Genomic DNA, 23,847 nt, shown 5'->3' on the forward strand with positions numbered 1-23,847 from the left:
TCTCCCCCTTTTCACCCTCCCCTCTTTCACTGGCAACTTTGGAAAGAATAGTTTCAATAGAATGATTTCAGAAGTCAGATTAGAAGGTTAATAAGTGAAAGGAAAGAAGTAAAGGAACTTATAGTAGAAGTCTTTTTAAAGGAATTTTAAAGAAGGGGAAAGAAAATTATATAGGCTGGCAGTGGAGATGAAATGATCAAGTTTGTTTTTGTTTTGTTTTATTTTTAGGATTGGGGAGATATAACCAGGTTTGTAGATAGAAAGGATGATCTTGTTGATGGGAAGATATTGTAAATAAGTGTAAAAGTGGGGATGAAAGAAGGGTAAATCTAGCAAAATAGATAGAATGGAATAGGATTGCATAAAAATGTAAAGAGATTAGCCTTGATAAATCCTAAGGCCACTTTATCATGAGATGGTAGTGAAGGTATCATAATAGGATATGAGGAAGAGGGGAGAAAGAAAAGCTCACATGAATGACCTCAACTTTTTCCTGTAAAATGTAAGGCAAGACTTTTAGCTTAGAGAGGGAGGAGAGGGTAGCCAAGAAAAGTTTGGAGGAAGATGAAAATATTTGGAAGAGCCATTGTGAATAGTAGGATGGTGAATTAATAAGGAAGGTATAGTAGGATTGCTTAGAACCTATGAGGGACCAGTTGAAATTGTGTAAAAAACACAAGATGAAGAAAACAATGTACATGAAAAAGAAAAATATGAAAGAATAGATAGTAGTGCCTTTTATTGGACCCAAAAGACAGGGAATTTGGAGATATTATCTGTCTTTGAATTTCCCTCACGCCAAGAAGACATGATTACAAGAAGCAATTTTGGTACAAATGCTTTGTTCCAAGAAATCTTCTAGATCTTAATAGTCTACTAATAATGGGTTGTATTTATAATCCCATTTTGCAGATGAAACAGGCAGAGTGACTTACCCAGGCACACACAGGGAATAATTGTCTCAGGTGGGAATTTTAACTGAAGTCTTCCTGACTCCAGATGCAAAACTGTGTCCACTGTATTATGTTGCACCCTTCCTGTCACCTCCTTCCTCTATGCTACAGTTTGGCTTTCCCTTCTTTAGCTGATCTCTCATTTTCCCCCTGCCTCCATTTATGACATCTCTCCAGCTCAGTTCTGAAGACATCATCGTTATAACTTCCACTGCTGCTTAGTTCATGGATTTTGAGCATCTTCCTTCTTCATTGTCTCACAGACTGTGAGCATTCTCCTAAATTGCTGGCCATCATTCATGTCTAACTCCTAGCAAAAAAAATCATGATAATACAATCTCTCTCAGGCTAAGAATAGACATGTCTGTCTCAACTATACTCTCTGGATCATCAGTATAGAAAATCCTTTGATGCACAAAAACTTTTGCGTTAGTCTCTCCTTCTGTAGTTCCAATATAGTTGCTCACTTTTTTGGGATATTCCCCATCCCCTGGGCTCTTTCCTGCTCTGATATTCATATTAATGAATGGGTGCTCTCTATATTGGGAGGATTCAATATCTCCTTTGCCCTCATAGTCATCTTCACCTCTAATCTCTTTGCCCTGGCTGCTATTCTGAAACTCCATTCTGTTGAGGGCCAGAAGAGAGCCTTCTCCATTTGTGAAAGGGAGTTGTGTTAAGTTGTGTTAAGGGAGTAATTGCAAATCAGTCTCTAAAGATATCTTATTTTTAAGTTGAGCTAGTAGTCATGTTAGAATCAACATGACCTTGGCAATCAGAGATAAATGTCTGGAGATCATAAAACAGAGGTACAAAAAGCAGGTGTTGCTTGGAAAGGAATGAGTGCTTTTCATTAACAGATAATAACCTTGTTGTGCCTTAAAAACATATATATTCTGCATAGCGCAGGGGAATAAACTGGAGGTATTCACTGACAAACTGTTGCCTGTGATCTCCTTGTATCATTAGCATCCTCTCATATGACATAATATATTCTTCTGGTCAGAATTAGATCCCAGAAGCCAGCAACACAAGAGAATGACAATAATGATACAACATAATAAAACTTATGAGATGGAGGCAGATCAGTCCTCAGGGGAAGTTTTGTATCTCTAAATAGATACATGAGTAAAATATAGAAAAAGGGGATCAATGAATTGAGCATGCAATTAAAAAAGCTAGAAAAAGAACAAATTAAAAACCCCAAATTAGAAATGCTGAAACTCAAAGGAGAGATTAGTAAAACTGAAATTAAGAAAACTATCGAAGTAATAAAGCAAAGTTGGTTTAAAAAATAGCAAAATAGATAAATCTTTGATTAATTTGGTTTAGAAAAAGGGGGGAAAATCACCAGCATAAAAAATGAAAAGTGTGAAATTACCACCAATGAAAAAGAAATTAAAGCAATATTTAGAAGCTATTTTGCTCAATTGTGTGGCACCAAATACAGCAATCTAACCAAAATAGATGAATATTTATAAAAGTATAAATTGCCCAGATTAACAGAAGAGAAAATAAGTTACTTGAATAGTCCCATTTTAGAAAAAGATATTGAATAAACTGTTAATTAGCTCCCTAAGAAAAAATCTCCAGGGCCAAATGGATTCACAAGTGAATTCTACCAAACATTTACGAAAAAATGTTCTAGATCACGATGTATTAGATAAATGCAAGGTACCAACTCACATCTCTCTCATTGGCTAAGATAATGATAAATGTTGGACAGAATGTGGGAATACTGGGACACTAATACATTGTTGATGGAGTTGTGAAATGATCTAACTATTCTGGAGAAGAGTTAGGAACTATGTCCAAAGGGCTATAAAACTGTGCATACTCTTTGACCCAGAAGTGCCACTACTGGGTCTGAAGCCCAAGGAAATCATAAAGGAAGGAAAAGGACCTACAAGTATAAAAACATAACAGCTCTTTTTGTGGTAGAAAAGAATTGGAAAAAAGTAGATGCCCATCAATTGGAGAATGGCTGAAAAAATTGTGGTATATAAATATAATGGAATATTACTGTTGCGTGACTTTAATTTAAAATTTGGATGGATAACTCACACATTGGATGATCAATTCAAGATCCAAAAATTTTTCAGCAAGCTAGAATGTTGAGTTTAAAAAATGATTTTAGAAAACCCTGGATTTATACAAACTGACGCTGAGCTAAACAGTCAGAACCAGTAATATATTGTACACAATAACAGCAAGAATTTGTGATGATCAACTATCCAAGACTTGGTTCTTCTCAGTGGTTCAGTGATGCAATTTTTTTTTTACAATCTCAATAGATTTTGGACAGAAAATACCATCTGCATCTAGAAAAAGAACTATGGAGACTGAATATAAATAAACACATGCTATATTCACTTCTTTTTTTCTGTTTATTTTCTAATCTCTCCATGATTTTTCCCTTTTGCTCCGATTTTTTCTATCTCAACATGACATAAAACAATGTGTATTAAAGATAAATAATTTTTAAAGAACTTAAGGACATGTGTCCTTGAGGACCAGAGCTCCAAAAGAGTGTGAATCTGATGGATCTGGGCAGAGGTTGGGGCCATAGTTAAATCAGGAGCAAAGTGTTGACTGAAACATGATTGTGGTGATATCCATGAGAATAATATAACATTCTGTAATTGAGAAAAAGCATTTTCCTCACAATACAAAGTCCTATCTTCACAATAATCCTAAAAGCTAAAACATGCATATATGCTTGTTTCCATTTTACTGTTTTTTCTCCCCTGAGGCAATTGGGGTCAAGTGACTTGCCCAGGGTCACACAGCTAATAAGGGTTTAGGGTCTGAGATCAAATTTGAACTCAGGTCCACTGGACTTCGGGACTGATGCTCTATCCATTGTACCACCTAGATGTCCCCTATTTTACTGTTGAGGAACACAAAATTCAGAGATGGTAAGAAACTTGCCTAAAGTTTCACAGTGAGCTAAAACTCCAGCCCACATCCTCTAACTCCAAATCCAAGGCTTTTTTTCCCTACCCTATGTTGGCTTTCATGAGTAATATCACATTTGATCTACACCACAACCTCTTCAATGTAATCAGAACAGAGGTAATTATTCCCATTTTAGTGATGGATATACTAAGACTTGAAGATGGGTCATGACTTTTGCAGATTCATATATGTGGGATGTCGTAGAAGCAGAATAATAATCCCAGTTTTAGTAACCCATTGTCCATAGTTTATTCTTTACCTCACTTTGCCAGCAACAAGCTAAGAATGACAAAACACCCATGAGAAAATGGTCTCCCTGGACAATCAAAGTGTGTCCTCCATGATCAGAGCAGAATTTAATGACTTGCCTTTTTTTTTTTTTTTTTCACAAATTGGTGATAGAGCTGGCAAGTGTCTCTGAGGGGGAACCATCTCCTAAAAGCTGAAGGGCTTTCAAATCTGCATAAAGTGACTTTCTGATCCTTGTCTTCATCTATAACACTGATGATTCATAATTAAAGAACATTGCTCTACCACTTTGTGGGTCAGTATCACCTAAGTCTCTAAATCATTCATTTGTTCTCTATTAATTTCTATCATTATTTACCACTGAGCTAGAGGCAAAATCAAACTCCACTATCATTCAAATAGATCAGATGTGACTCCTTCAGACCTAGGAATATTTGAAGACCAAGGACTAGGAAAACATTTTTTTTCTAGTAGGTTTGCCTGCTTTCTGGGATTGGGACTAAAACTCCAAGATCCATATGTGAAATTTTTGACCATCTCTCCTTTCTAGAGTCAAATCCATCTTTCTATACATGCCAGGTAAGTTCTGGGACATTTAATTCAAGACTTGATCATTTTTTGGAAGGAGACTTGGAACAGAATAACTTTCTAGATTTGTAGTCAAAATGATTTAAATTCTGTCCTTGATATTTGTTCTCTTTAAGATCATTTCAAGATACTGAAATCTCTGCGTCTCAATTTCTGCCATCAATGAGTCTAACACAAGGATATTCAAGTTAGAGGGTTGTTTTGAGACTTATAAGAGTTAATATGATTTAACGTGTATAGAACTGCTTGCCATCTAGGGGAGGGAGGGGAAAAGTCAGAACAGAAGTGAGTGCAAGGAATAATGTTGTAAAAAATTACCCAGGCATGGGCTCTGTCAATAAAAAATTATAATTATGAAAAAAAAGTTAATGTGTAGAAAATTGCTTTGCAAACCTTGAAGTGCTAAAATGCAAATAAATTAATATTCTATTTATATACACAAATTAATATTCTCTATTGTGCTTGCAGCTTTTAAAGATGATTCCCTCACAGTAATTCAAAAGATTAAGCTTGAGACATTATTTTGAAGGGGATCAAGGCAAAACCCTAATGCTAATAAAATATTAATAAATCAGCAAACTCGAAGTACATACTTTGCAGTGATAATGCTGTAAAATACTGAGGAAGATGCAATAATTAGAATATATGTGGTTCTTTGCAACAACTCAGTTATATGAATTTTCACAGCTTGCAAAGTGTTATACATCCAATAACTCATTTGCATCTAAAGATAATTACAGGACGAATACTTTATAGGTATTTGTGCATTCTCATTTAACAGACAAGGTTACATGGGCTCAAAGAAGGGATTAGAATTGCTTAGGAAAAGGGCAACTGGGTGATACAGTTAAATAGAGGACTGGTTATGGAGTCAGGAAGCCCTGAGATCAAATATAGCCTCAAACACTTGCCATTAGCTGTGTGACCCTGGACAGTCATTTAATGCCAATTTTTTCCACCATCACCCCCAAAAATAAAAGAATTGGCCACAAAATAGCTTTGGTAGACTTCAAACCCAATTCTTTCTGATTCTAATTTCATTGCCCTATGTACCACAAAATACTGCCTCTATCTTCCAGCCATGATTTTACTTTATTTTACTTTACCCAGAGCATATTTTTTCTTCCATGATCATACATGATAACTAGGTAACTCAGTAATATACTAGTAGAGCAATGGCCTTGGATTCAGGTAAACCTGCATTCAGATCCTGCTTTAGACTTTTACTGACTGTGTGACTCTGGGAATGGCAATTTCTTGCCACACTTGGTATCTTCATCTGCAAGATCAAGATAATAATATGCCTATCTCCTACCATTGTTATCTGCAGAATTACTCCACAAACAATTCATAAAGTTCCTACTATGTTCTAGGCAATTTGCTAAGTGCCGAGGATTCAAAAAGAGGCAAAAGACAGGGCCTATTTTCAAAGAGCTCAACATCTAATAGCAAAACAAGAAGCAAACAAAAATATATAAACAATCTACACACAAGAAAACATGGGGAAAACATGTAAAGTGCCCTGGATATCTTAAAGTGCTATATAAATGCTGGCTGTTATTGTTCAGGGGAATACTGCTGATAATCTACCTAGAATTTATTTGATGAAGTTTCTCATAATATTATGTTGGAAAAGACATAGAGCATTTTGCTAGATTATAACACAATTAGGTGACTTTCGCAGTAATTGAACTGACAGACATCCAAACTCAGTCATTAATAGTTCAATTTTTCCATGAAAATCATTTAGGTCCTTTTGTTCTCTCACACATGTATCTCCACCATTCACAATAGAGATCTACATTTGGGGTGATATTTTCTGACTCAGAGTCATTTTGATATCCGAGTTCATTCTCCTTTTATTTTCTTTCTTGTTACAGGTAAAGAGCCTAACTTCCAAGTAGTATCTATGGAGAATGGCTCAGAGATTAATGAATTCATTTTTCTAGGACTAACAGATACCCCAGAGCTTCAGATTCCCCTTTTTATAATATTCACCCTAATCTACATCATCACATTGGTAGGGAATCTGGGAATGGTAGCTCTGATCTTTTGGGACTCCCGTCTCCACAGCCCCATGTACTTCTTTCTCAGTAACCTCTCTCTGGTGGATTTTGGCTACTCCTCAGCTGTCACTCCCAAGGTGATGGCGGGGCTCCTCACGGGGGACAAGGTCATCTCCTACAACGGATGTGCTACACAATTGTTCTTTTTTGCAACATTCACTACTGTTGAAAGTTTCTTCCTAGCTTCCATGGCCTATGATCGTCATGTGGCTGTGTGTAAGCCTCTATATTATACCATGACAATGACATCAGGAGTGTGCACACGTCTAGCTGTTGGTTCTTACATCTGTGGCTTTCTGACTTCCTCTGTGAGTGTAGGAGATACTTTTAGCCTCTCCTTCTGTAGTTCCAATATAGTTCACCACTTTTTTTGTGATATTCCCCCTCTCCTGGCTCTTTCCTGCTCTGATATCCACATTAATGAGTGGGTGCTCTTTATATTAGGGGGATTCAATATCTCTTTTGCCCTAATGGTCATCTTCACATCTTATCTCTTTGTCCTTGCTGCCATTCTGAGAATCCGTTCTGCTGAGGGCCGGAAGAAAGCCTTCTCTACCTGTGCTTCCCATCTCATAGCAGTGTCCATATTCTATGGGACAATCACTTTCATGTACCTGCAACCAAGCTCTAGTCACTCCATGGACATAGACAAATTGGCTTCTGTGTTCTATACCATGATTATTCCAATGTTGAACCCACTGGTCTACAGCTTGAGGAACAAGGAAGTCAAGAATGCTTTCAGGAAAAGTTTTAGATCTTCATTCTTGGGCATCACATCTCTACTTCTCCCTACTGGACAACATGTATCTCATTCCACCTAGTCTTAACCTATCCAGTTATCCTCAGGGTCACCTAATACAATAACAAGTAAGAATATTATAAAGAATGAGCCCATTTCCTGCCTATAAGAATTATAGACAGTTTTCAGACTTTCCAGGACCTCATTTTAGCAGCTTTATTTTCAATACTGCCAAATATTTGATCCTCCATTCATTGTTTTTGCTATACTTAATAAGTCTCTCTGTACCACTTCAATAAGATGAATAAGAACATATTCATTTCTTGGACTGTCACAGAAAATAATGAAATATAAAGATATAAAGATCATCTCATCTTTGAACTTCCCACTCCTTTGCATATTCCTATGAACTTCTCAGTTGAACACTCATTTGATTAGTGATCAGAAACTCATTCAATAAGTTTTACAATACCTAATTGGCTTAGAAATGTATTCCTAGATATCTGCTTCCTCAAATTGGTGAAACTGGTAAGTGCTATTAATCTTTCATGTCATGTTCCCCTGTTCACTATAATTCACGAGGGCTAGGCTCGGTGCAGAACACTGGAAAGTTAATGATGTCTTGCTCCTTTCAATGTAGTCTTTCTCTTAGCTTTCTATATAATTATATCTATTTTTAAATAACCCTATTTTAGGATATTCCAGACAAAAGCGTCTAATGCCTGGCCATGTCCTATCCTCTGCTGAATCTGACACTTCCTACAAAATATTCCCTGTCCTTAAAATACATTTAATCCTCCTTATCACCTAAAGTTGAAGTCTTCTTTTTCCTTAGGATTGAGATTCCATTTCACACTTCCACAAAGACTCATCCTTCATTCCCTCAATTTTTCTCTTTCCTCATATTGCCCTTAAATTGTTTACATGAATCTATTGTGCTGCCCTGTATTTTACATCATGCTTATCTGTGTATATGTTCTCTTATAATCCCAGGAAACTAACGTCTGGAGGAGACCTCTTCTACTTTTATTCTTTGTATTTACAGAGCCTAGAACATTGACTAGGGCAGAATAGACACATAATAAATGATGAATTGGATTTTGTTCAGTTCATAAGAAGTAAGAAATTGAGAAAACTGAAATTTAGATAAATTGGTCCCATAACTCATATCTTTTGGAGCTGGAGTTCAAATGCAGGAATATAGGTATAAAAATCTGTGGGTCTTTGCATTTGGGCCTCAAGAATGAGCAATATTTCTTTTAAAAAAATGAGTGAATCAAACAATAAATCACTGAAAGATTTCATAATTTCATCCAAGAGGATGACAATAATGAGACAACAAACCCAAATCTATGGAATGGGCCCAAAGCAGTTCTTAAGGGAAATTTTATATGTCTAAATAGATACATGAATAAAATAGAGAAAGAGGAGATCAATGAATTGGGCATGCAAATAAAAAAGCTAGGGGAAAAAAATTAAAAATCCCAAATGAGAAATTCTGAAACTCAAAGGATATATTAATAAAATTGACACTAAGAAAGCTATTAAAGGAATTAATAAAACTAAGAGTTCATTTTATGAAAAAAATAAACTTTTGGTTAATTTGGTTAGAAAAAGAAAAAAAGTCACCAACATCAAAAATGAATAGGATGAACTTGCCACCAATGAAAAAGAAATTAAGTAATAATTGGAAGCTATTTTGCACAACTGTATGGCAGAAAATCCAACAATCTAACCAAAGTAGATGAATATTTACAAAAGTATACATTGCCCAGATTAACAGAAGAGAAAATAAATTACTTGAATAGTCCCATTTTAGAAAAAGAATTGAATAAGTTATTAATGAATTCCCTAAAAAATCTTCCAGGCCAGATGGATTCATAAATGAATTCTTTCAAATATGCAAAGAACAATTAATTCCAAACATTTACAGAAAAATGTAAACTATTTGGAAAAACAGGTAAAGAAAATCCTATCAAATCCCTTCTATGATTTAGCTATGGTAATGATACTTAAACCAGGAAGAGCCAAAACAAAGAAAATTATAGACCAATCTCCCTGATAAATATTGATGCAAAAACTTTAAGTAAAATATTAGCAAAGATTACAGCAATTTATCAGCAGGATAATCTATATGACCAAATGGAATTTATACTAGAAATGCAGGGCTGGTTCAATATCAGGAAAACTATCACCAGAATCAAGCATATCCATAACAAAACCAACAGAAATTATATGATAATCTCAATAGTTGCACAAAAAGCCTTTGACAAAATACAACACCCATTCCTATTAAATAATAATAAAGAGCATAGGGATAAAAGAAGTTTTCCTTAAAATAATAAAAGGTATCTATCTAAAAGCAAGAGCAAGCATTATTTATAATGAGAGAAGCTAGACACATTCCCAATAAAATCAGAGGTGAAGCAAGGATGCCCATTATTATCACTATTTTTCAATACTGAACTAGAAATTTTGGCTTTAGCAATAAGAAAAGAAAAATGATATACCTAGAGAATCCTAGAAAATCATCCAAAAACCTACTTGAAACAATTAACAGTTTTAGCAAATTAACAGGATGTAAAATAAACCCACACAATCATCAGCTTTCCCATATGTTTCTATGTATTACTAACAAAGCCCATCAGAAAGAGAAATTCCATTTCAAATAACTATAGACAAAATAAAATATTTGGGTGTCTATCTGCTAAGACAAACTCACGAACTACGTGAACATAGTTACATAGTTAGGTTGGCTTAGCACTACCAAACCTAAAACTATTAAAAAACAGCAGTCATCAAAACCATTTGGTAGTAGCTAAGAAACAGCATGGTGAATCAATGGAATAGGTTAAATACAAATAACACAGTAATCAAGGCCTATAGTAATCTACTATTTAATAAATACCCAAATTCCAGCTTCTGCAATATGATTTCACTATTTGACAAAATTTGATGGAAAAACTGGGAAAGTTATGTCAGAAATTTGGCATAGACCTACATCTCTCACCCCATACCAAAATAAGGTCAAAATGAGTATATTATTTGGGCATAAAGGATGATACCATAAACAAACTAGGAGAGCAAGGAGCAATTTACCTGTCAGATTTTTGGAGAAGGGAAGAATTTATGACCAAAGAACTAGAGCACATTATGAAAGGTAAAATCACAACTTTTATTACATTTAATTTAAAAGCTTTTGCACAAACAAAATCAACAGAAACAAGATTAAAAGAGAAGTACAAAACTGCAGAAAAATCTTTACAACTAGCATTTCTGATAAATATTTCATTTCTAAAACATGTATTCTTATACATTTGACACAGTTCTTTATAAGTCATTCCCCAATTGATAATTGGTCAAAGGATATGAATAGACAATTTTCAGATGACAAAATTAAAGCTATCTATAGTCATATGAAAAAATATTCTAAATCATTATTGATTAGAAAAATGCAAATTCAAACAACTTTGAGTTACCACCTCACATCTCTCTCATTGGCTAAGATGACAGGAAAAAATAAAGATAAATGATGGAACAGATGTGGGAAAACTGGGACACTAATGCATTGTTATTGGAGTTGTGAAATAATCCAACTGTTCTGAAGAAGAATTTGGAACTATATCCAAAGGACTATGAAACTGTGCATACCCTCTGACCCAGAAGTGCCACTACTGGATTTGTATCCCAAGGAAATCATAAAGAAGGGGGAAGGACCTACTTGTACAAAAATGTTTGTAGCAGCTCTTTTTGTAGTAGGAAAGAAATGGAAAATGAGCAGATGTACATCAACTGGGAAATGGTTGAATAAGCTGTGGTATATGAATATAATGGAATATTATTGTTATGTAAAAATGATGAACAAGCTTATTTTAGAAAGACCTGGAAAGACTTACATGAATTGGTGCTGAATGAAACAAAAAGAACCAGGAATACATTGTACACAATAACATCAAAAATGTGCAATGATCAACTATGAAAGATTTGGTTCTTCTCAGTGGTTGTTTTAGTGATCCAAAGCAATCCAAAGATTTTGGACAGAAAATGCCATCTGCATCCAGAAAAAGAACTATAGAGATTGAATGTAAATCAACACATGCTATGTTAACTTCTTTTTTCTGTTGTTTTTGTTTGTTTGTTTTTTCTCTGTTTTTTTTTTTGCTCTAATTTTCCTCTCTCAACATGATAAAGCAATGTATATTAAAAATAAAGAAATTGAAAAAAAAAAAAGAAAAAATGAGTAATACTTAAGCCCTTGAATTATAAAAATGCTTTGTTTTCCTGTGCCCTTCTTTCTATCATACACAGAGTAAATGATTTGGCACCATGGTTGACAACAGACTCAAATGTTAAAACAAATAAATAGCAAAACCTTCTTCCCTGGCCTTCAGTGGACAGAAATAGACCTTTCTAGAAACTGGGAGTCAATTGGTGATATTTCTCAGGTTTTTTTAATATTGTTAAAATGCATTGTAATTGAAAATCAGCTGGCACTAATGTCAGGGTGAAAGTTATGCTTTCTGTGAGATTTAGGAATTTGACTAAACTGCAAACTTAATGAGAATAAATATTTCATTATGATAACCAACACCCCATCATAATTCTAGCCTATATTAAGGGACAGATAATATGCATTATGAAAGTGACAATGATTCTGATCTGCCTTAAACCACATGTGGAGTATTTTTGGGGGGAGTTCTGAAGGCAATTGACATCTAGATCATGTACAGAAGAAGTGAACTCATAAAATGTTCATATAAGAATCAGCTAAAGAAACTGGATATGTTTGTAGTGGAGGAGAAAAAGTGTTCACTTTGTACCTGCTGCTGTCAGATTTCAAATTCATGGTAAAAAGGTGTCTCTCTCAGATTGTCACCTCCAAATTTATCACCGTGCTGCTAACTTAAGCCTTAACTGACACCACCTGTCTCAGTATTTTTCTTCTTTTGGATTGAAGGGATAGAGGATAGAGTACTAAACTTCCCCTTGATATAGGGTAGAAACTGGGCTTTTATCATTCCACTTGAAATCTGCTACTTCAGTCGATTTTTAACTCCACTTAACAAGATGCTCCCATGCTGGTCACTTCATGATTTTTCTCATCCTACTTTCCTACCTCCTTTTAAAATTTTCATTTCAATTTAATTAATTTGTATATTTTTAAATTTTATTCTGAACTTAAGAAATAAAACATGGATTTCCATAACATAGTAGATTGGGAGAGAGGAGAAATGATTACATATAAAACTGTAACTCTGTTATGTATAACTTGCTATTCCTTTTAAATATATAATAAAGTTATCATGTAATTTCCTTTTTTGGTCTATGTCCAATTTTTTGCCACTTTTCCAGCCTTCCCAATAATTGTAGGCAAATAATAAATTCTTGTCCTCCAAACTTGTCTTCACACTTGTCAAAAGTTAGTTTACTATAGTCATTTACTTGTTGTACATTATATGTCCACACCGTTCCTGTAATCTATCTTTCTATTTCTTAGACAGTACCAGTTTTGATTATTACTGCCTTATAATGAAGTTTAAAATCTGGTACTGCTAATATCTTTCACTTACAGTTTATTTCATTAGTTCTTTCAATATTCTTGACCCTGTGTTCTTCTAAATGAATTTTGTTATTATTTTTTCTAACTCAGTAAAATATTTTTGGGAATTTAATTTGGGATGGCAATATACAAATTAGATTACGTGAAATTGTCATTTTATTATGTTGGCCCTGCATTCATGAACAATTAATATCTTTCCAATTAGCTAAATCTGATCTAATTTGTATAAAAGGTTGCTTTTTATATAATTCTGTTAAATATATAGTTCTTGGATTTGTTTGATCAGGAATAATTTCAGGCATTTCATGGTTTCTAGAATTATTTTAAATGATCATCTCTTACTATATCTTCTTTCAGTGTTTTGTTGATGATTTATAGCGATGCTGATGATTTATGTTTCCTGCTACTTTGCTAAAATCATTAGTGATTTCAACCAACTTTTTAATCGAATCTTTGGAATTTTCTAAGCATATCATTATAACACCTGTGAAAAGAGATCATTTTATTACGACATTTCCAATTCTGATTCTATTTCTTTTTCTTTTATTAGAGCTAGGATTTCCAACACAATACTGAATAATATTAGTGACAGTGGATATTCTTGTTTCATACCTGATCTTACTGGGCAGACTTTTAGCTCATTCTACCTCATCCCCATTAAAAATATTGCTTGCTGTTGGTCTTAGGTAAATACTATTTACTGATTTAATAAAAAATTCATTTATACCTATGCTTTCAAGTGTTTTTATTAGAAACAAGTATTTTACTTTCTCAAAAATGTTTTCTGTCTATTGAAATAATTATATTTGTATTATTTTATTTATTGATGTAATCAATTCGATTAATACTTTTCCTAGTGTAAAACCCAGATCCTATTTCTTTTGCATAGTGTCTTTCCCCATTAGAATACGAGCTCCTTGAGGTTACAAACTATCATTCTTATTACAAATTGTATGCTCAGACTTTAAAATAATGCCTAGCATGTAATGAGGGCTTAACAAATATTGACTGAATCAGATTTTTAAAAGAATCGATGAATAAAGGGGAGCCATCTTGCACCTATGAAATAGAAATTAGTTTTGTGATTCTTGGTCCTGAAAGACTGCAATAAAAGCTATAGATGGAAGCTGCAGAGTCATGTTTAGATTTAGTGTGACAAAATCAAGTAAATAAAAGTGTCCAGAAGGAATATTTTCTTCTCAGTGGAAATCTCCAAGTAAAAGTTGCATGACAATTTCTACATAACATAGGAGAGTCGAGTTTCAATTTGGCTTGATGGCCTCTGGGTCTTTGAGGTTCAATATCTTTATTTGCTTCCAATGATCTTCAGATAGTATGGTCGGCAGTCTCTTCACCATCTTTGCTGTTCTTCTCTATATATGCTTCAATTTATTTTCTTTCAAAATGTTGTACCATAATCAAATACTACACTACAGACATTATTTGAGGAGTACAGAGAACAATTTGACTTTCACCTTCATTCTAGGTAGTGTGGCTCTTTATTTAATGTTACATCCTTTGTGGATCAGACAAAATAATGTTTTGTGAATCAATTTTCAACCATTAAAGCAATGAAAAATTTCTACATATTAGTGTTATAATTTTAGTTACCATATCACATCATTGATTCATATTGAGTTGGAAGTCTACTAAAACTCCCAGATATTTTTCACTTAATGTATTACCTAATGCCATCATACATTTAGTCCTCATTGAATTAGCCTTATTTTAAAAATTCAAATGAATCTATCTACTGGCTTTTTAGAGATAGGCTTATAGATTAGTCTCGTATTCTGGGATAACTTCTTTACTTGGCTGAAGTGATATTTATTATCATTCAGTTGTTCTTCTAACTTCATGAACTCATTAGGGATTTTTTTGGCAAGGATACTTGAGTACTTAACCAGTTTCTTCTCCAGCTCATTGTACAGATGAGGAAACAGAGTTAAGCAATTTGTCCAGGGTCACAGAGCTAGTAAATGTCTGAGGTTGGAATTGAACTCAGGAAGATGAATCTTCCTAATTCCAAGCCCAGTTTTCTATCCACTACACCATCTAGCTACTCAGGAGATAATACCGCAAAACCTAATTGGTTTCATGTTTCCCCATGGGAAATGTATCTGAGTATGAGAATGTATCAGAGAGGATTAGTCAAGGAATATCATTGAGGGTGAGTTCTTGTAGGAGAACCTCCCAAACTTCACTAGGCTATAGAATTGTAGAAAGATTGGGCCTCCCATATCTTTTGAGCTATTCTATGTTGAGACAGATTTATTGTCGTTTCTCCCTTGAGCTTACAACAAGATGAGAAGGGATTCCTCTTCTCATTTTCCCCTGGCTTCAGAACCATAGTTGCTTTAGCTCAAGCACATGGCAGCAAGAATATGTGTTTGTGTGCGTGAAATTGAGACTGGACCTCAAGTTCCTAAATGCCTATTCTGTTTTGTATTTCATTCCTTAATCTTAGGTCATCAAATAGCAATCAATAGAAATTAACATTTTATTATTATTGGTAACATCTTGAGTTACTATCAGGTTCCTAGTGGTAGATACTTTCAGCAATTCAAAATCAAGTCAGAGAATACATGTAAAATATTTGTGCCATGTAAACGTTAGTTGTCAATGTCACTACTCCTACAATAACTACTACTACAGCCACCACCCGTTCCAGAGATAATTGATGTAACTGTTTTTCACTAATCAGCTGTTTTTCTTCTTATTTTAGCTATGTTAATTTTGTTCATGCAAAAGGTTTTTTAATTTTTTTTAACTATCACTTATTCATTCTTTGACTAACAATCAATTCCTTTCTCATACCCATGAAAATTGTATAATCTGAAGTAATACCTTTAAATACCTTCCTCTAGGGCTTCTTCCTTGAATAAACTAAGATAACTAACTTACAATGAATTTAAAATGACACTAAGAAAGTACCTGTGAGAACATGGTCTCTTTAGATGATCAAGACTTAATCCCCATGGGTACAGCAGAATTAATGGCTTGTTTTGTTCATGAGCTGAATGAAGAACTGCCAGGTTTCTCCAAGGTGGCATGATCTCCTAAGAGTAATTTTATGCCTAGATCTTTATAAAACCTCTCCTTGATTCCCATCTTCAGCCACTCACCTCTAAATGATGCACTATTTGAGTTAATTTCTATAGGAACAACCTGGAGGCAGAAGTCCTCTCAATCATTCAATCATTACTAATCTTGAGAATATGCAGAAGAAAAATTCACTAACTCCACTTCAAAACAAAGAAGCAATGACTAAAAATAATTTCTCTTGAAATAGGGACCATTGAACACAGTATTAGGGGTGAAGGAGTAGTTTTTTCAACAGAATAAATTCCTTCCTAGGATTAGGAAGAGCTAATGTGAAGCTGCTTGTCTTTGACTACCATCCTGAGCTCTATCTTTATTTCTCTAGATTGGTAAGTTCTAAGAACCTCAACACACATTTCCTTGATGTATTTGAAGGATAAAGCATTGTTGAATGATTCTAGGAACAACTGGACCTCCATGTTTTCTCTCTGATACAAACTGTGTGTTCAACCTCATTTATAAAATTGTGATCATAATATCTGTAATAACTAATTAAAGAAATGTATTTTTTTTCCTTTTTTGTGAGGCAATTTGGGTTAAGTGACTTGGCCAGAGCCACACAGCTAGTGATAAGTGTCTCAGGTCCTCCTGTCTTCAGGGCTAGAACTCTATCCACTGCAACATCTAGTTGCCCCCAAAATAGGTATTTTCAAATTTTAAAATGTTATTAAAATGTCAGTTGCTATCACAACTTCTCAAGATGATTGTCTTGGACTAAGTAAAAGAGCATTTTGAGAAAGTATATCAGTCAGCTAAGTGGCACAGTGGTTAGTGTGCTGAACCTGGAGTAAGGAACATTTATCTTCCTAATTTCAAATCTAGTCTCAGATACTTACCAACTGTGTGACTTCAGGGCAGGTCACTTAACACTACCTTAGTTTCCCCATTTTTAAGTGAATTGGAGAAGGAAATGACAAACTATCTTTGCTAAGAAAACCCCAAATGAAGTCATGAATGGTTAGACACATTTGTGGGATGATAAATACATCACTGAAATACAGACCTTGAAGATTATACATTATTCAGATGAAACAGGATTAATAGAAACAAGTTAGAGAAAAATGACTAAACAGCAGCAAAGTATGTCAGCATTGCTTAATGTTAGTGAAATCTTAAAAAAAATTATTTACAATACTTACATAAGGATACACCATTCACAAAGCATTCTGTTAAACTTTGAGGGTGATAAAAGTTTATATAAGACATTGGTCCTTCTTCCAATAATTTCAATTTACCCTTAATAATGGTTTGCATCTGATGACTCATTTTAATCTTATGATTCTATAAGAAAGATGCAATTATTACTTATATCCTCATTTTATAAGTTACCAAATAGACTAAGAAAAATTAAGGGATTTTTCTGAGGGCTATACAACTTGCAAAATGTCTGAGGTAAAATTTTGCCCCAAATCTTCTGGACTATTAGGCCTATAATTTTTCTAACATTATTAATGAAGTTACCCAGTGCATAGAGATTTAGATTTAGAATCAAGAAGATCCAAATTTAAATCTAGTTTCAAACATTTAACAATTGTATGCACCAAGTGTTTTGGTTTTCTCATCTGTAAAGTAGGAATAAGAATAGCACCTACCTCCAGAATTGTCATGAGTACAAAATGGGATGAAGTGTGTAAAGTATTTTGCAAAACTTTAAGTGCAAATAGAAATATTAGCAACTGATATTATGAAAAAGGAAAATATGTTTGTCTTCTATTTGCTCATAAGGATTTTATATATGGGTACTCAAAACCACCTAATGTTAAATGCAATAAAGGAGACCACATTTTAAGGATATGTCTACATTTAATTGGCTCAGTTATCAGATCAGGTGAATGCCAAAGTAGCATTTATGGGATTGATAGAACTATCTTAGCACCAAGCTAGCAATAGTCACTTTAAACTATTTGTTATAATGTGAAGTGAAACTCCTAGATCTAATCTAGAATGAGATGTTAAAATGGACTTTCCTTTGTCCAGGCTTGTGGTGTTTTCCAAATTCCTCACTCATTTTCTCTTCTTGACCATCCCTGGTCAACTCTGATGACAATGCTCTTCCTGTTTCTGATTCCATTGATCTTTATCAAAATATTTTCCATGACACATTTCCTTTCTTCTTCCAGAATTTCTACAGATATGTAGATAGAAATATATATATATATATAGACACATATATAAACACATGCACATGTATCTATATGTATTTATCTATAGGCAGATGCATATTTGTGTGTATGCATTCATATATAGTATATATATATATATATACACACACATAATACTCCAACTTGTTTCTATAGAATTAGTAGAATAATATATTTTAAATAACATATATTATTCAAGCTCTGTATTGCAGTCATGCATTTATCATCCCACAAAATCTCACCCTTAAGAACAAATACATCCTCCTACATTAGGATATCTATGCCATCTTGTCTGTTAATTATTTTACAAAATACCTTCAGAGGTGTTGACCTATTCATCTTTAATTTAATCGACCTCACTTCTTTTTATGATTTTTCCTGCCCTCATTGGGGGATGTTGTAGTGACAATTATCAATCAGATATGAATCATACTCATGGTTCCTCAATGCTTTCAAATTCTGTCTTTAGTAATAGTTTGATTATTTCACAGTGAAAGTTGTCTTAGCTAACATGAAGTACCTTACTTAAGTCTTGCTCTCCACCAAAGTCCCAATGATGAAACTAGATTTCAAAAGTTTTCAAAAGAGTGAGATGTGGATTAATTTGGTTCTTTTAATCAAGAAAGACTTAAAGTAAAATCTGGCATTTATAACTAGATCTTGTCCAAAAGCAAGCAAAAGACAGTACAAAGTTGTCCTTCGATGGAAAATTTCTTTGGCAAATCAAGAAATAGACAAGAGGACAAAATTTCCTTCAAACCCATGTATGGAACCATCTGTTTATATTCTGGTTATGTTAAAGCATTGGAAGTGGAGAAAAGACAGTGTTAAGAAAATTCAGTTTAGAAAAAAGATATTTATCCTCAAGTGATTCCTGAATATTCTTTTTGAAAAGATTGACTTGCATTTATTTTTTAAGTGGTGAGTGGAATTATTTATAATTATTTAAGTGGTAAGTGGAAAAGTAATCATTTAACTTCACTGCACAGATATCCTATCAGCATTTGGACCTGTTCTAAAAATACCCATTGGACTCCAACCATCATAACTGCTCTTCCCTTTTGTCACTAAATTTTTCTCTCCTTATTTCTGACTTAATTTTTTTCTCTTCTTTCTCCTTCAATCCAAATGGACCAAATTCAAAAGAAAAGTTTTGCTTCCCATGATGATTTTCATCAGAGCAAAGGTACACTTCCTGACAATGAGGCTTACTATTATACCTTTGAAATTATTGAGACTGTGGTAGATTGAAAAAAAGTTGGAAACATTAGTGAGGAGTTTATGGGGAGTTGCAGCAGAAACTACTATGACCATCTAGATTTAGCTGCTCTCTTGTGCTTCTATTCACACTTTGATCAAAATTAATGCTTCAGATTTAACTATGCTGAGTTACTTCTGCTGGTTTCTCTCTTGTCACAGGTGAGCGACCCTATCCTGAAATGGCATCTATGGAAAATCACTCAGAAGTGCATGAATTCATTCTTGTGGGGTTAACAGATGCCCCAGAACTTCAGATCCCTCTCTTCATAATTTTCACTATTATTTATTTGATCACTCTGTTGGGGAACCTTGGCATGGTAGTGCTGATCTCCTGGGACACCCATCTCCATAACCCAATGTACTTTTTCCTCAGTAACCTATCTTTGGTGGATTTTGGATATTCTTCTGCTATTACTCCCAAGGTAATAGCTGGATTCCTCACAGGGGACAAAGTCATCTCTTATAATGGATGTGCCGTACAAATGTTCTTTTTCATGGCCTTTGCAAGTGTGGATTGTTTTCTTCTAGCTGTGATGGCATATGATCGCCATGCAGCAGTATGTAAGCCCCTACATTATAGCACCACCATGACACTGAGTGTTTGTATTCGCTTAGCGATTGGGGTTTATATCTGTAGCTTCCTTCAGTCATCCATTAACATAGGATGTACCTTTCACCTCTCCTTTTGTGGTTCCAATGTGATCCATCACTTTTTCTGTGACATTCCTCCACTCTTGGTTCTCTCCTGCTCTGATATCCATATCACTGAGATGGTGGTCTTTATTTTAGCAGGATTTAATGTCTCTTTCACCCTCTTGATAATAGTGACATCCTATGTGTTCATTTTCATTGCCATCCTAAGGATTCACTCTTCTGAAGGTCGGCATAAGGCCTTCTCTACCTGTGCTTCCCATCTCACAACTGTGTCCATTTTTTATGGGACAATCATCTTCATGTACTTTCAGCCCAGCTCAAGCCATTCAATGGACACAGATAAAATGGCATCAGTATTCTACACTATAATCATTCCCATGCTAAATCCTTTGGTCTATAGCTTGAGGAACAAGGAAGTCAAGAATGCTTTTAGAAAAGCTGCTGGGAAAAAATATCCACTAGATATATGAAAAAGTTTGAAGCTGTTTTTAGAATTTCAAAGTATACTTCATCAATGCTAATTCATAAAAAGTCTCAGTATAAATCTCCTATATCTAAGTTAACTCAGATTAATTTTTGAAGTGAAGAGATGTTGATTCTATATTTTCCAGAAGACACATTGTGCAGTATTGAAGTTGAATCAGAACATATCACAGAAGTGAATATTTACTGTGACAATTTTCTGTTTTGTGTCCCTCAAAAAGACATTTAATCTCTTTCATCACATATTTCTTCATTTGTATTCATAACAGGAATACTTTTAAATTTAAAATTATACTTAATAAATGGTTCTTTGTTCCCTTTAATATAGTATGAATGACAATTTGATTTCACTAATCATGCTATTGCTTATGACACTTGTGACTTCCTATTTAACTCATCTTAAAATTTGTGTAGCTTTTATGGTATTAACTTCTGGCTAGGAACTAGATAGACTCAGGTCAGAAATAAATTATACCAAAGTCATTAGTAGTATTTTAATACAACTATTGACTATTCATACGGCCTTATAACTAACATTATTTTTTATAATTCTTATCCATCTTTCTTCATTCTGGTTTTGGAAATTTGGGAGGTAAGGTATGTGAGTACATATTTAGTTTCATTGTAAATATAGAAATGACTCCTAAGGATTCAGCCTCTTTTATATTTTAATAACTTGAATGAAATTATATCATTTTACAATTATGCAGAGAATAATGTTAATATTATATACTTTCTCACAGTGGTCATTTAAAGATGGTGGCCTTTATTTCATCCCTCCAGGAGAATATACCACATCAAAGGAAAAGTTTAGGATTTTTCTTTTTGGATCAAGTCACTTAAATCTATTTACCTCAATTCCCCCCCTTTTTTTAAAGTGAGCTGGGGGAGGAAATGGCAAACTATTCCCAAATTATATTATAAAGAGTTGAAAATGACTGGAATAATGGAACAATGATTTTGATAAATCAAAAATCTCATTTTTTTTTCCTTTCGATCTGATATTTGGAGCAACATGACAAATATGAAAATATGTTTAAAAGATTTGCATATGTTTAACCTATATCAGATTGCTTGCTCTCTTGGATAATGGAGAGAGAGGAAGAGAGGGACAAACATTTGTAACACAAGGTTTTGCAAAGGTGAATATTGAAAACTCTCTTTGAATGTATTTGGAAAAAATAAAATACTATAAAAAAAAAGAATCAGCATGGATACATTTTTTTTATTTAATAGCCTTTTATTTACAGGATATATGCATGGGTAACTTTACAGCATTAACAATTGCCAAACCTCTTGTTCCAATTTTTCACCTCTTACCCCCCCCCCTCCCCCAGATGGCAGGATGACCAGTAGATGTTAAGTACATTAAAATATAAATTAGATACACAATAAGTATACATGACCAAAATGTTATTTTGCTGTACAAAAAGAATCAGACTCTGAAATATTGTACAATCAGCTTGTGAAGGAAATCAAAAATGCAGGTGGGCATAAATATAGGGATTGGGAATTCAATGTAATGGTTTTTAGTCATCTCCCAGAGTTCTTTCTCTGGGCGTAGCTGGTTCAGTTCATTCCTGCTCCATTGGAAATGATTTGGTTGATCTCGTTGCTGAGGATGGCCAGGTCCATCAGAACTGGTCATCATATATGTATGTTGTTGAAGTATATAATGATCTCCTGGTCCTGCTCATTTCACTCAGCATCAGTTCGTGTAAGTCTCTCTAGGCCTTTCTGAAATCATCCTGTTGGTCATTTCTTATAGAACAGTAATATTCCATAATATTCATATACCACAATTTATTCAGCCATTCTCCAACTGATGGACATCCATTCAGTTTCCAGTTTCTAGCTACTACAAAAAGGGCTGCCACAAACATTCGTGCACATACAGGTCCTTTCCTTCCTTATAATCTCTTTGGGATACAATCCAGTAGTAACACTGCTGGATCAAAGGGTATGCACAGTTTGATAACTTTTTGAGCATAGTTCCAAACTACTTCTCCAAATGGTTGGATTTGTTCACAACTCCACCAACAATGCATCAATGTCCTGGTTTTCCTGCATCTCCCTCAACAATCATCATTATTTTTTTCCTGTCATCTTAGCCAATCTGACAGGTGTGTGAGTGGTATCTTAGAGTTGTCTTAATTTGCATTTCTCTGATTAATAATGACTTGGAGCATCTTTTCATATGACTAGAAATAGTTTCAATTTCTTCATCTGAGAATTGTCTGTTCATATCCTTGACCATTTTTCAATTGGAGAATGGCTTGATTTTTATAAATTAGAGTTAATTCTCTATATATTTTGGAAATAAGGCCTTTATCAGAACCTTTGACTGTAAAAATATTTTCCCAGTTTATTGCTTCCTTCTAATCTTGTCTGCATTAGTTTTGTTTGTACAAAAACTTTTCAGTTTGGTATAATCGAAATTTTCTATTTTGTGATCAGTAATGATCTCTAGTTCTTCTTTGGTCATAAAGACCTTCCCTTCCACAGGTCTGAGAGGTAAACTATCCTGTGTTCCTCTAATTTATTAATAATTTCATTCTTTATGCCTAGGTCATGAACCCATTTTGACCTTATCTTGGTGTACGGTGTTAAGTGTGGATCAATGCCTAGTTTCTGCCATATTAGTTTCCAATTTTCCCAGCAATTTTTATCAAACAGTAAGTTCTTGTCCTAAACGATGGGGTCTTTGGGTTTGTCAAAGAGTAGGTTGCTATATTTGTTGACTGTTTTATCCCTTGAACCTAATCTATTCCACTGATCAACTAATCTATTTATTTAGCCAATACCAAATAGTTTTGGTAACTGCTGCTCTATAATATAATTTTAGATCTGGTACAGCTAAGCCACCTTCATTTGATTTTTTTTTTTCATTAATTCCCTTGAAATTCTTGACCTTTTGTTTTTCCATATGAATTTTGTTGTAATTTTTTCTAGGTCATTAAAATAATTTTTTGGGAGTCTGATTGGTATAGCGCTAAATAAATAGATTAGTTTAGGTAATATTGTCATCTTTATTATATTTGCTCGCCCTATCCAAGAGCATTTAATGTTTTTCCAATTGGTTAGATCAGACTTA

General features: G+C 34.0%; 2 protein-coding genes across 2 annotated transcripts; both read left to right on the forward strand.

The window, feature by feature from the left end:
- Window positions 1–6,654: 6,654 nt before the first annotated feature.
- LOC100914760 (olfactory receptor 5B2-like) lies at window positions 6,655–7,635 on the forward strand. Its single transcript, XM_012552723.3, has one exon. The coding sequence runs from the start codon at window positions 6,658–6,660 to the stop codon at window positions 7,633–7,635; it is 978 nt and encodes a 325-aa protein (XP_012408177.1). The 5' UTR covers window positions 6,655–6,657.
- Window positions 7,636–19,795: 12,160 nt separating this feature from the next.
- On the forward strand, window positions 19,796–20,740 carry LOC100915975 (olfactory receptor 5B12-like). The gene has a single exon (XM_012553078.2). It carries the CDS (start codon window positions 19,796–19,798, stop codon window positions 20,738–20,740), a length of 945 nt encoding a protein of 314 aa, XP_012408532.1.
- The last annotated feature ends 3,107 nt before the right edge of the window (window positions 20,741–23,847 follow it).

Source organism: Sarcophilus harrisii, chromosome 6 (assembly GCF_902635505.1).
Source record: "Sarcophilus harrisii chromosome 6, mSarHar1.11, whole genome shotgun sequence".
Taxonomy (NCBI): Eukaryota; Metazoa; Chordata; class Mammalia; order Dasyuromorphia; family Dasyuridae; genus Sarcophilus; species Sarcophilus harrisii.

Excerpts from the sequence above, each read along its gene's own strand:
- LOC100914760 (XM_012552723.3), top strand. The coding sequence starts at position 6,658 with ATGGAGAATGGCTCAGAGATTAATGAATTCATTTTTCTAGGACTAACA.
- LOC100915975 (XM_012553078.2), top strand. The coding sequence starts at position 19,796 with ATGGCATCTATGGAAAATCACTCAGAAGTGCATGAATTCATTCTTGTG.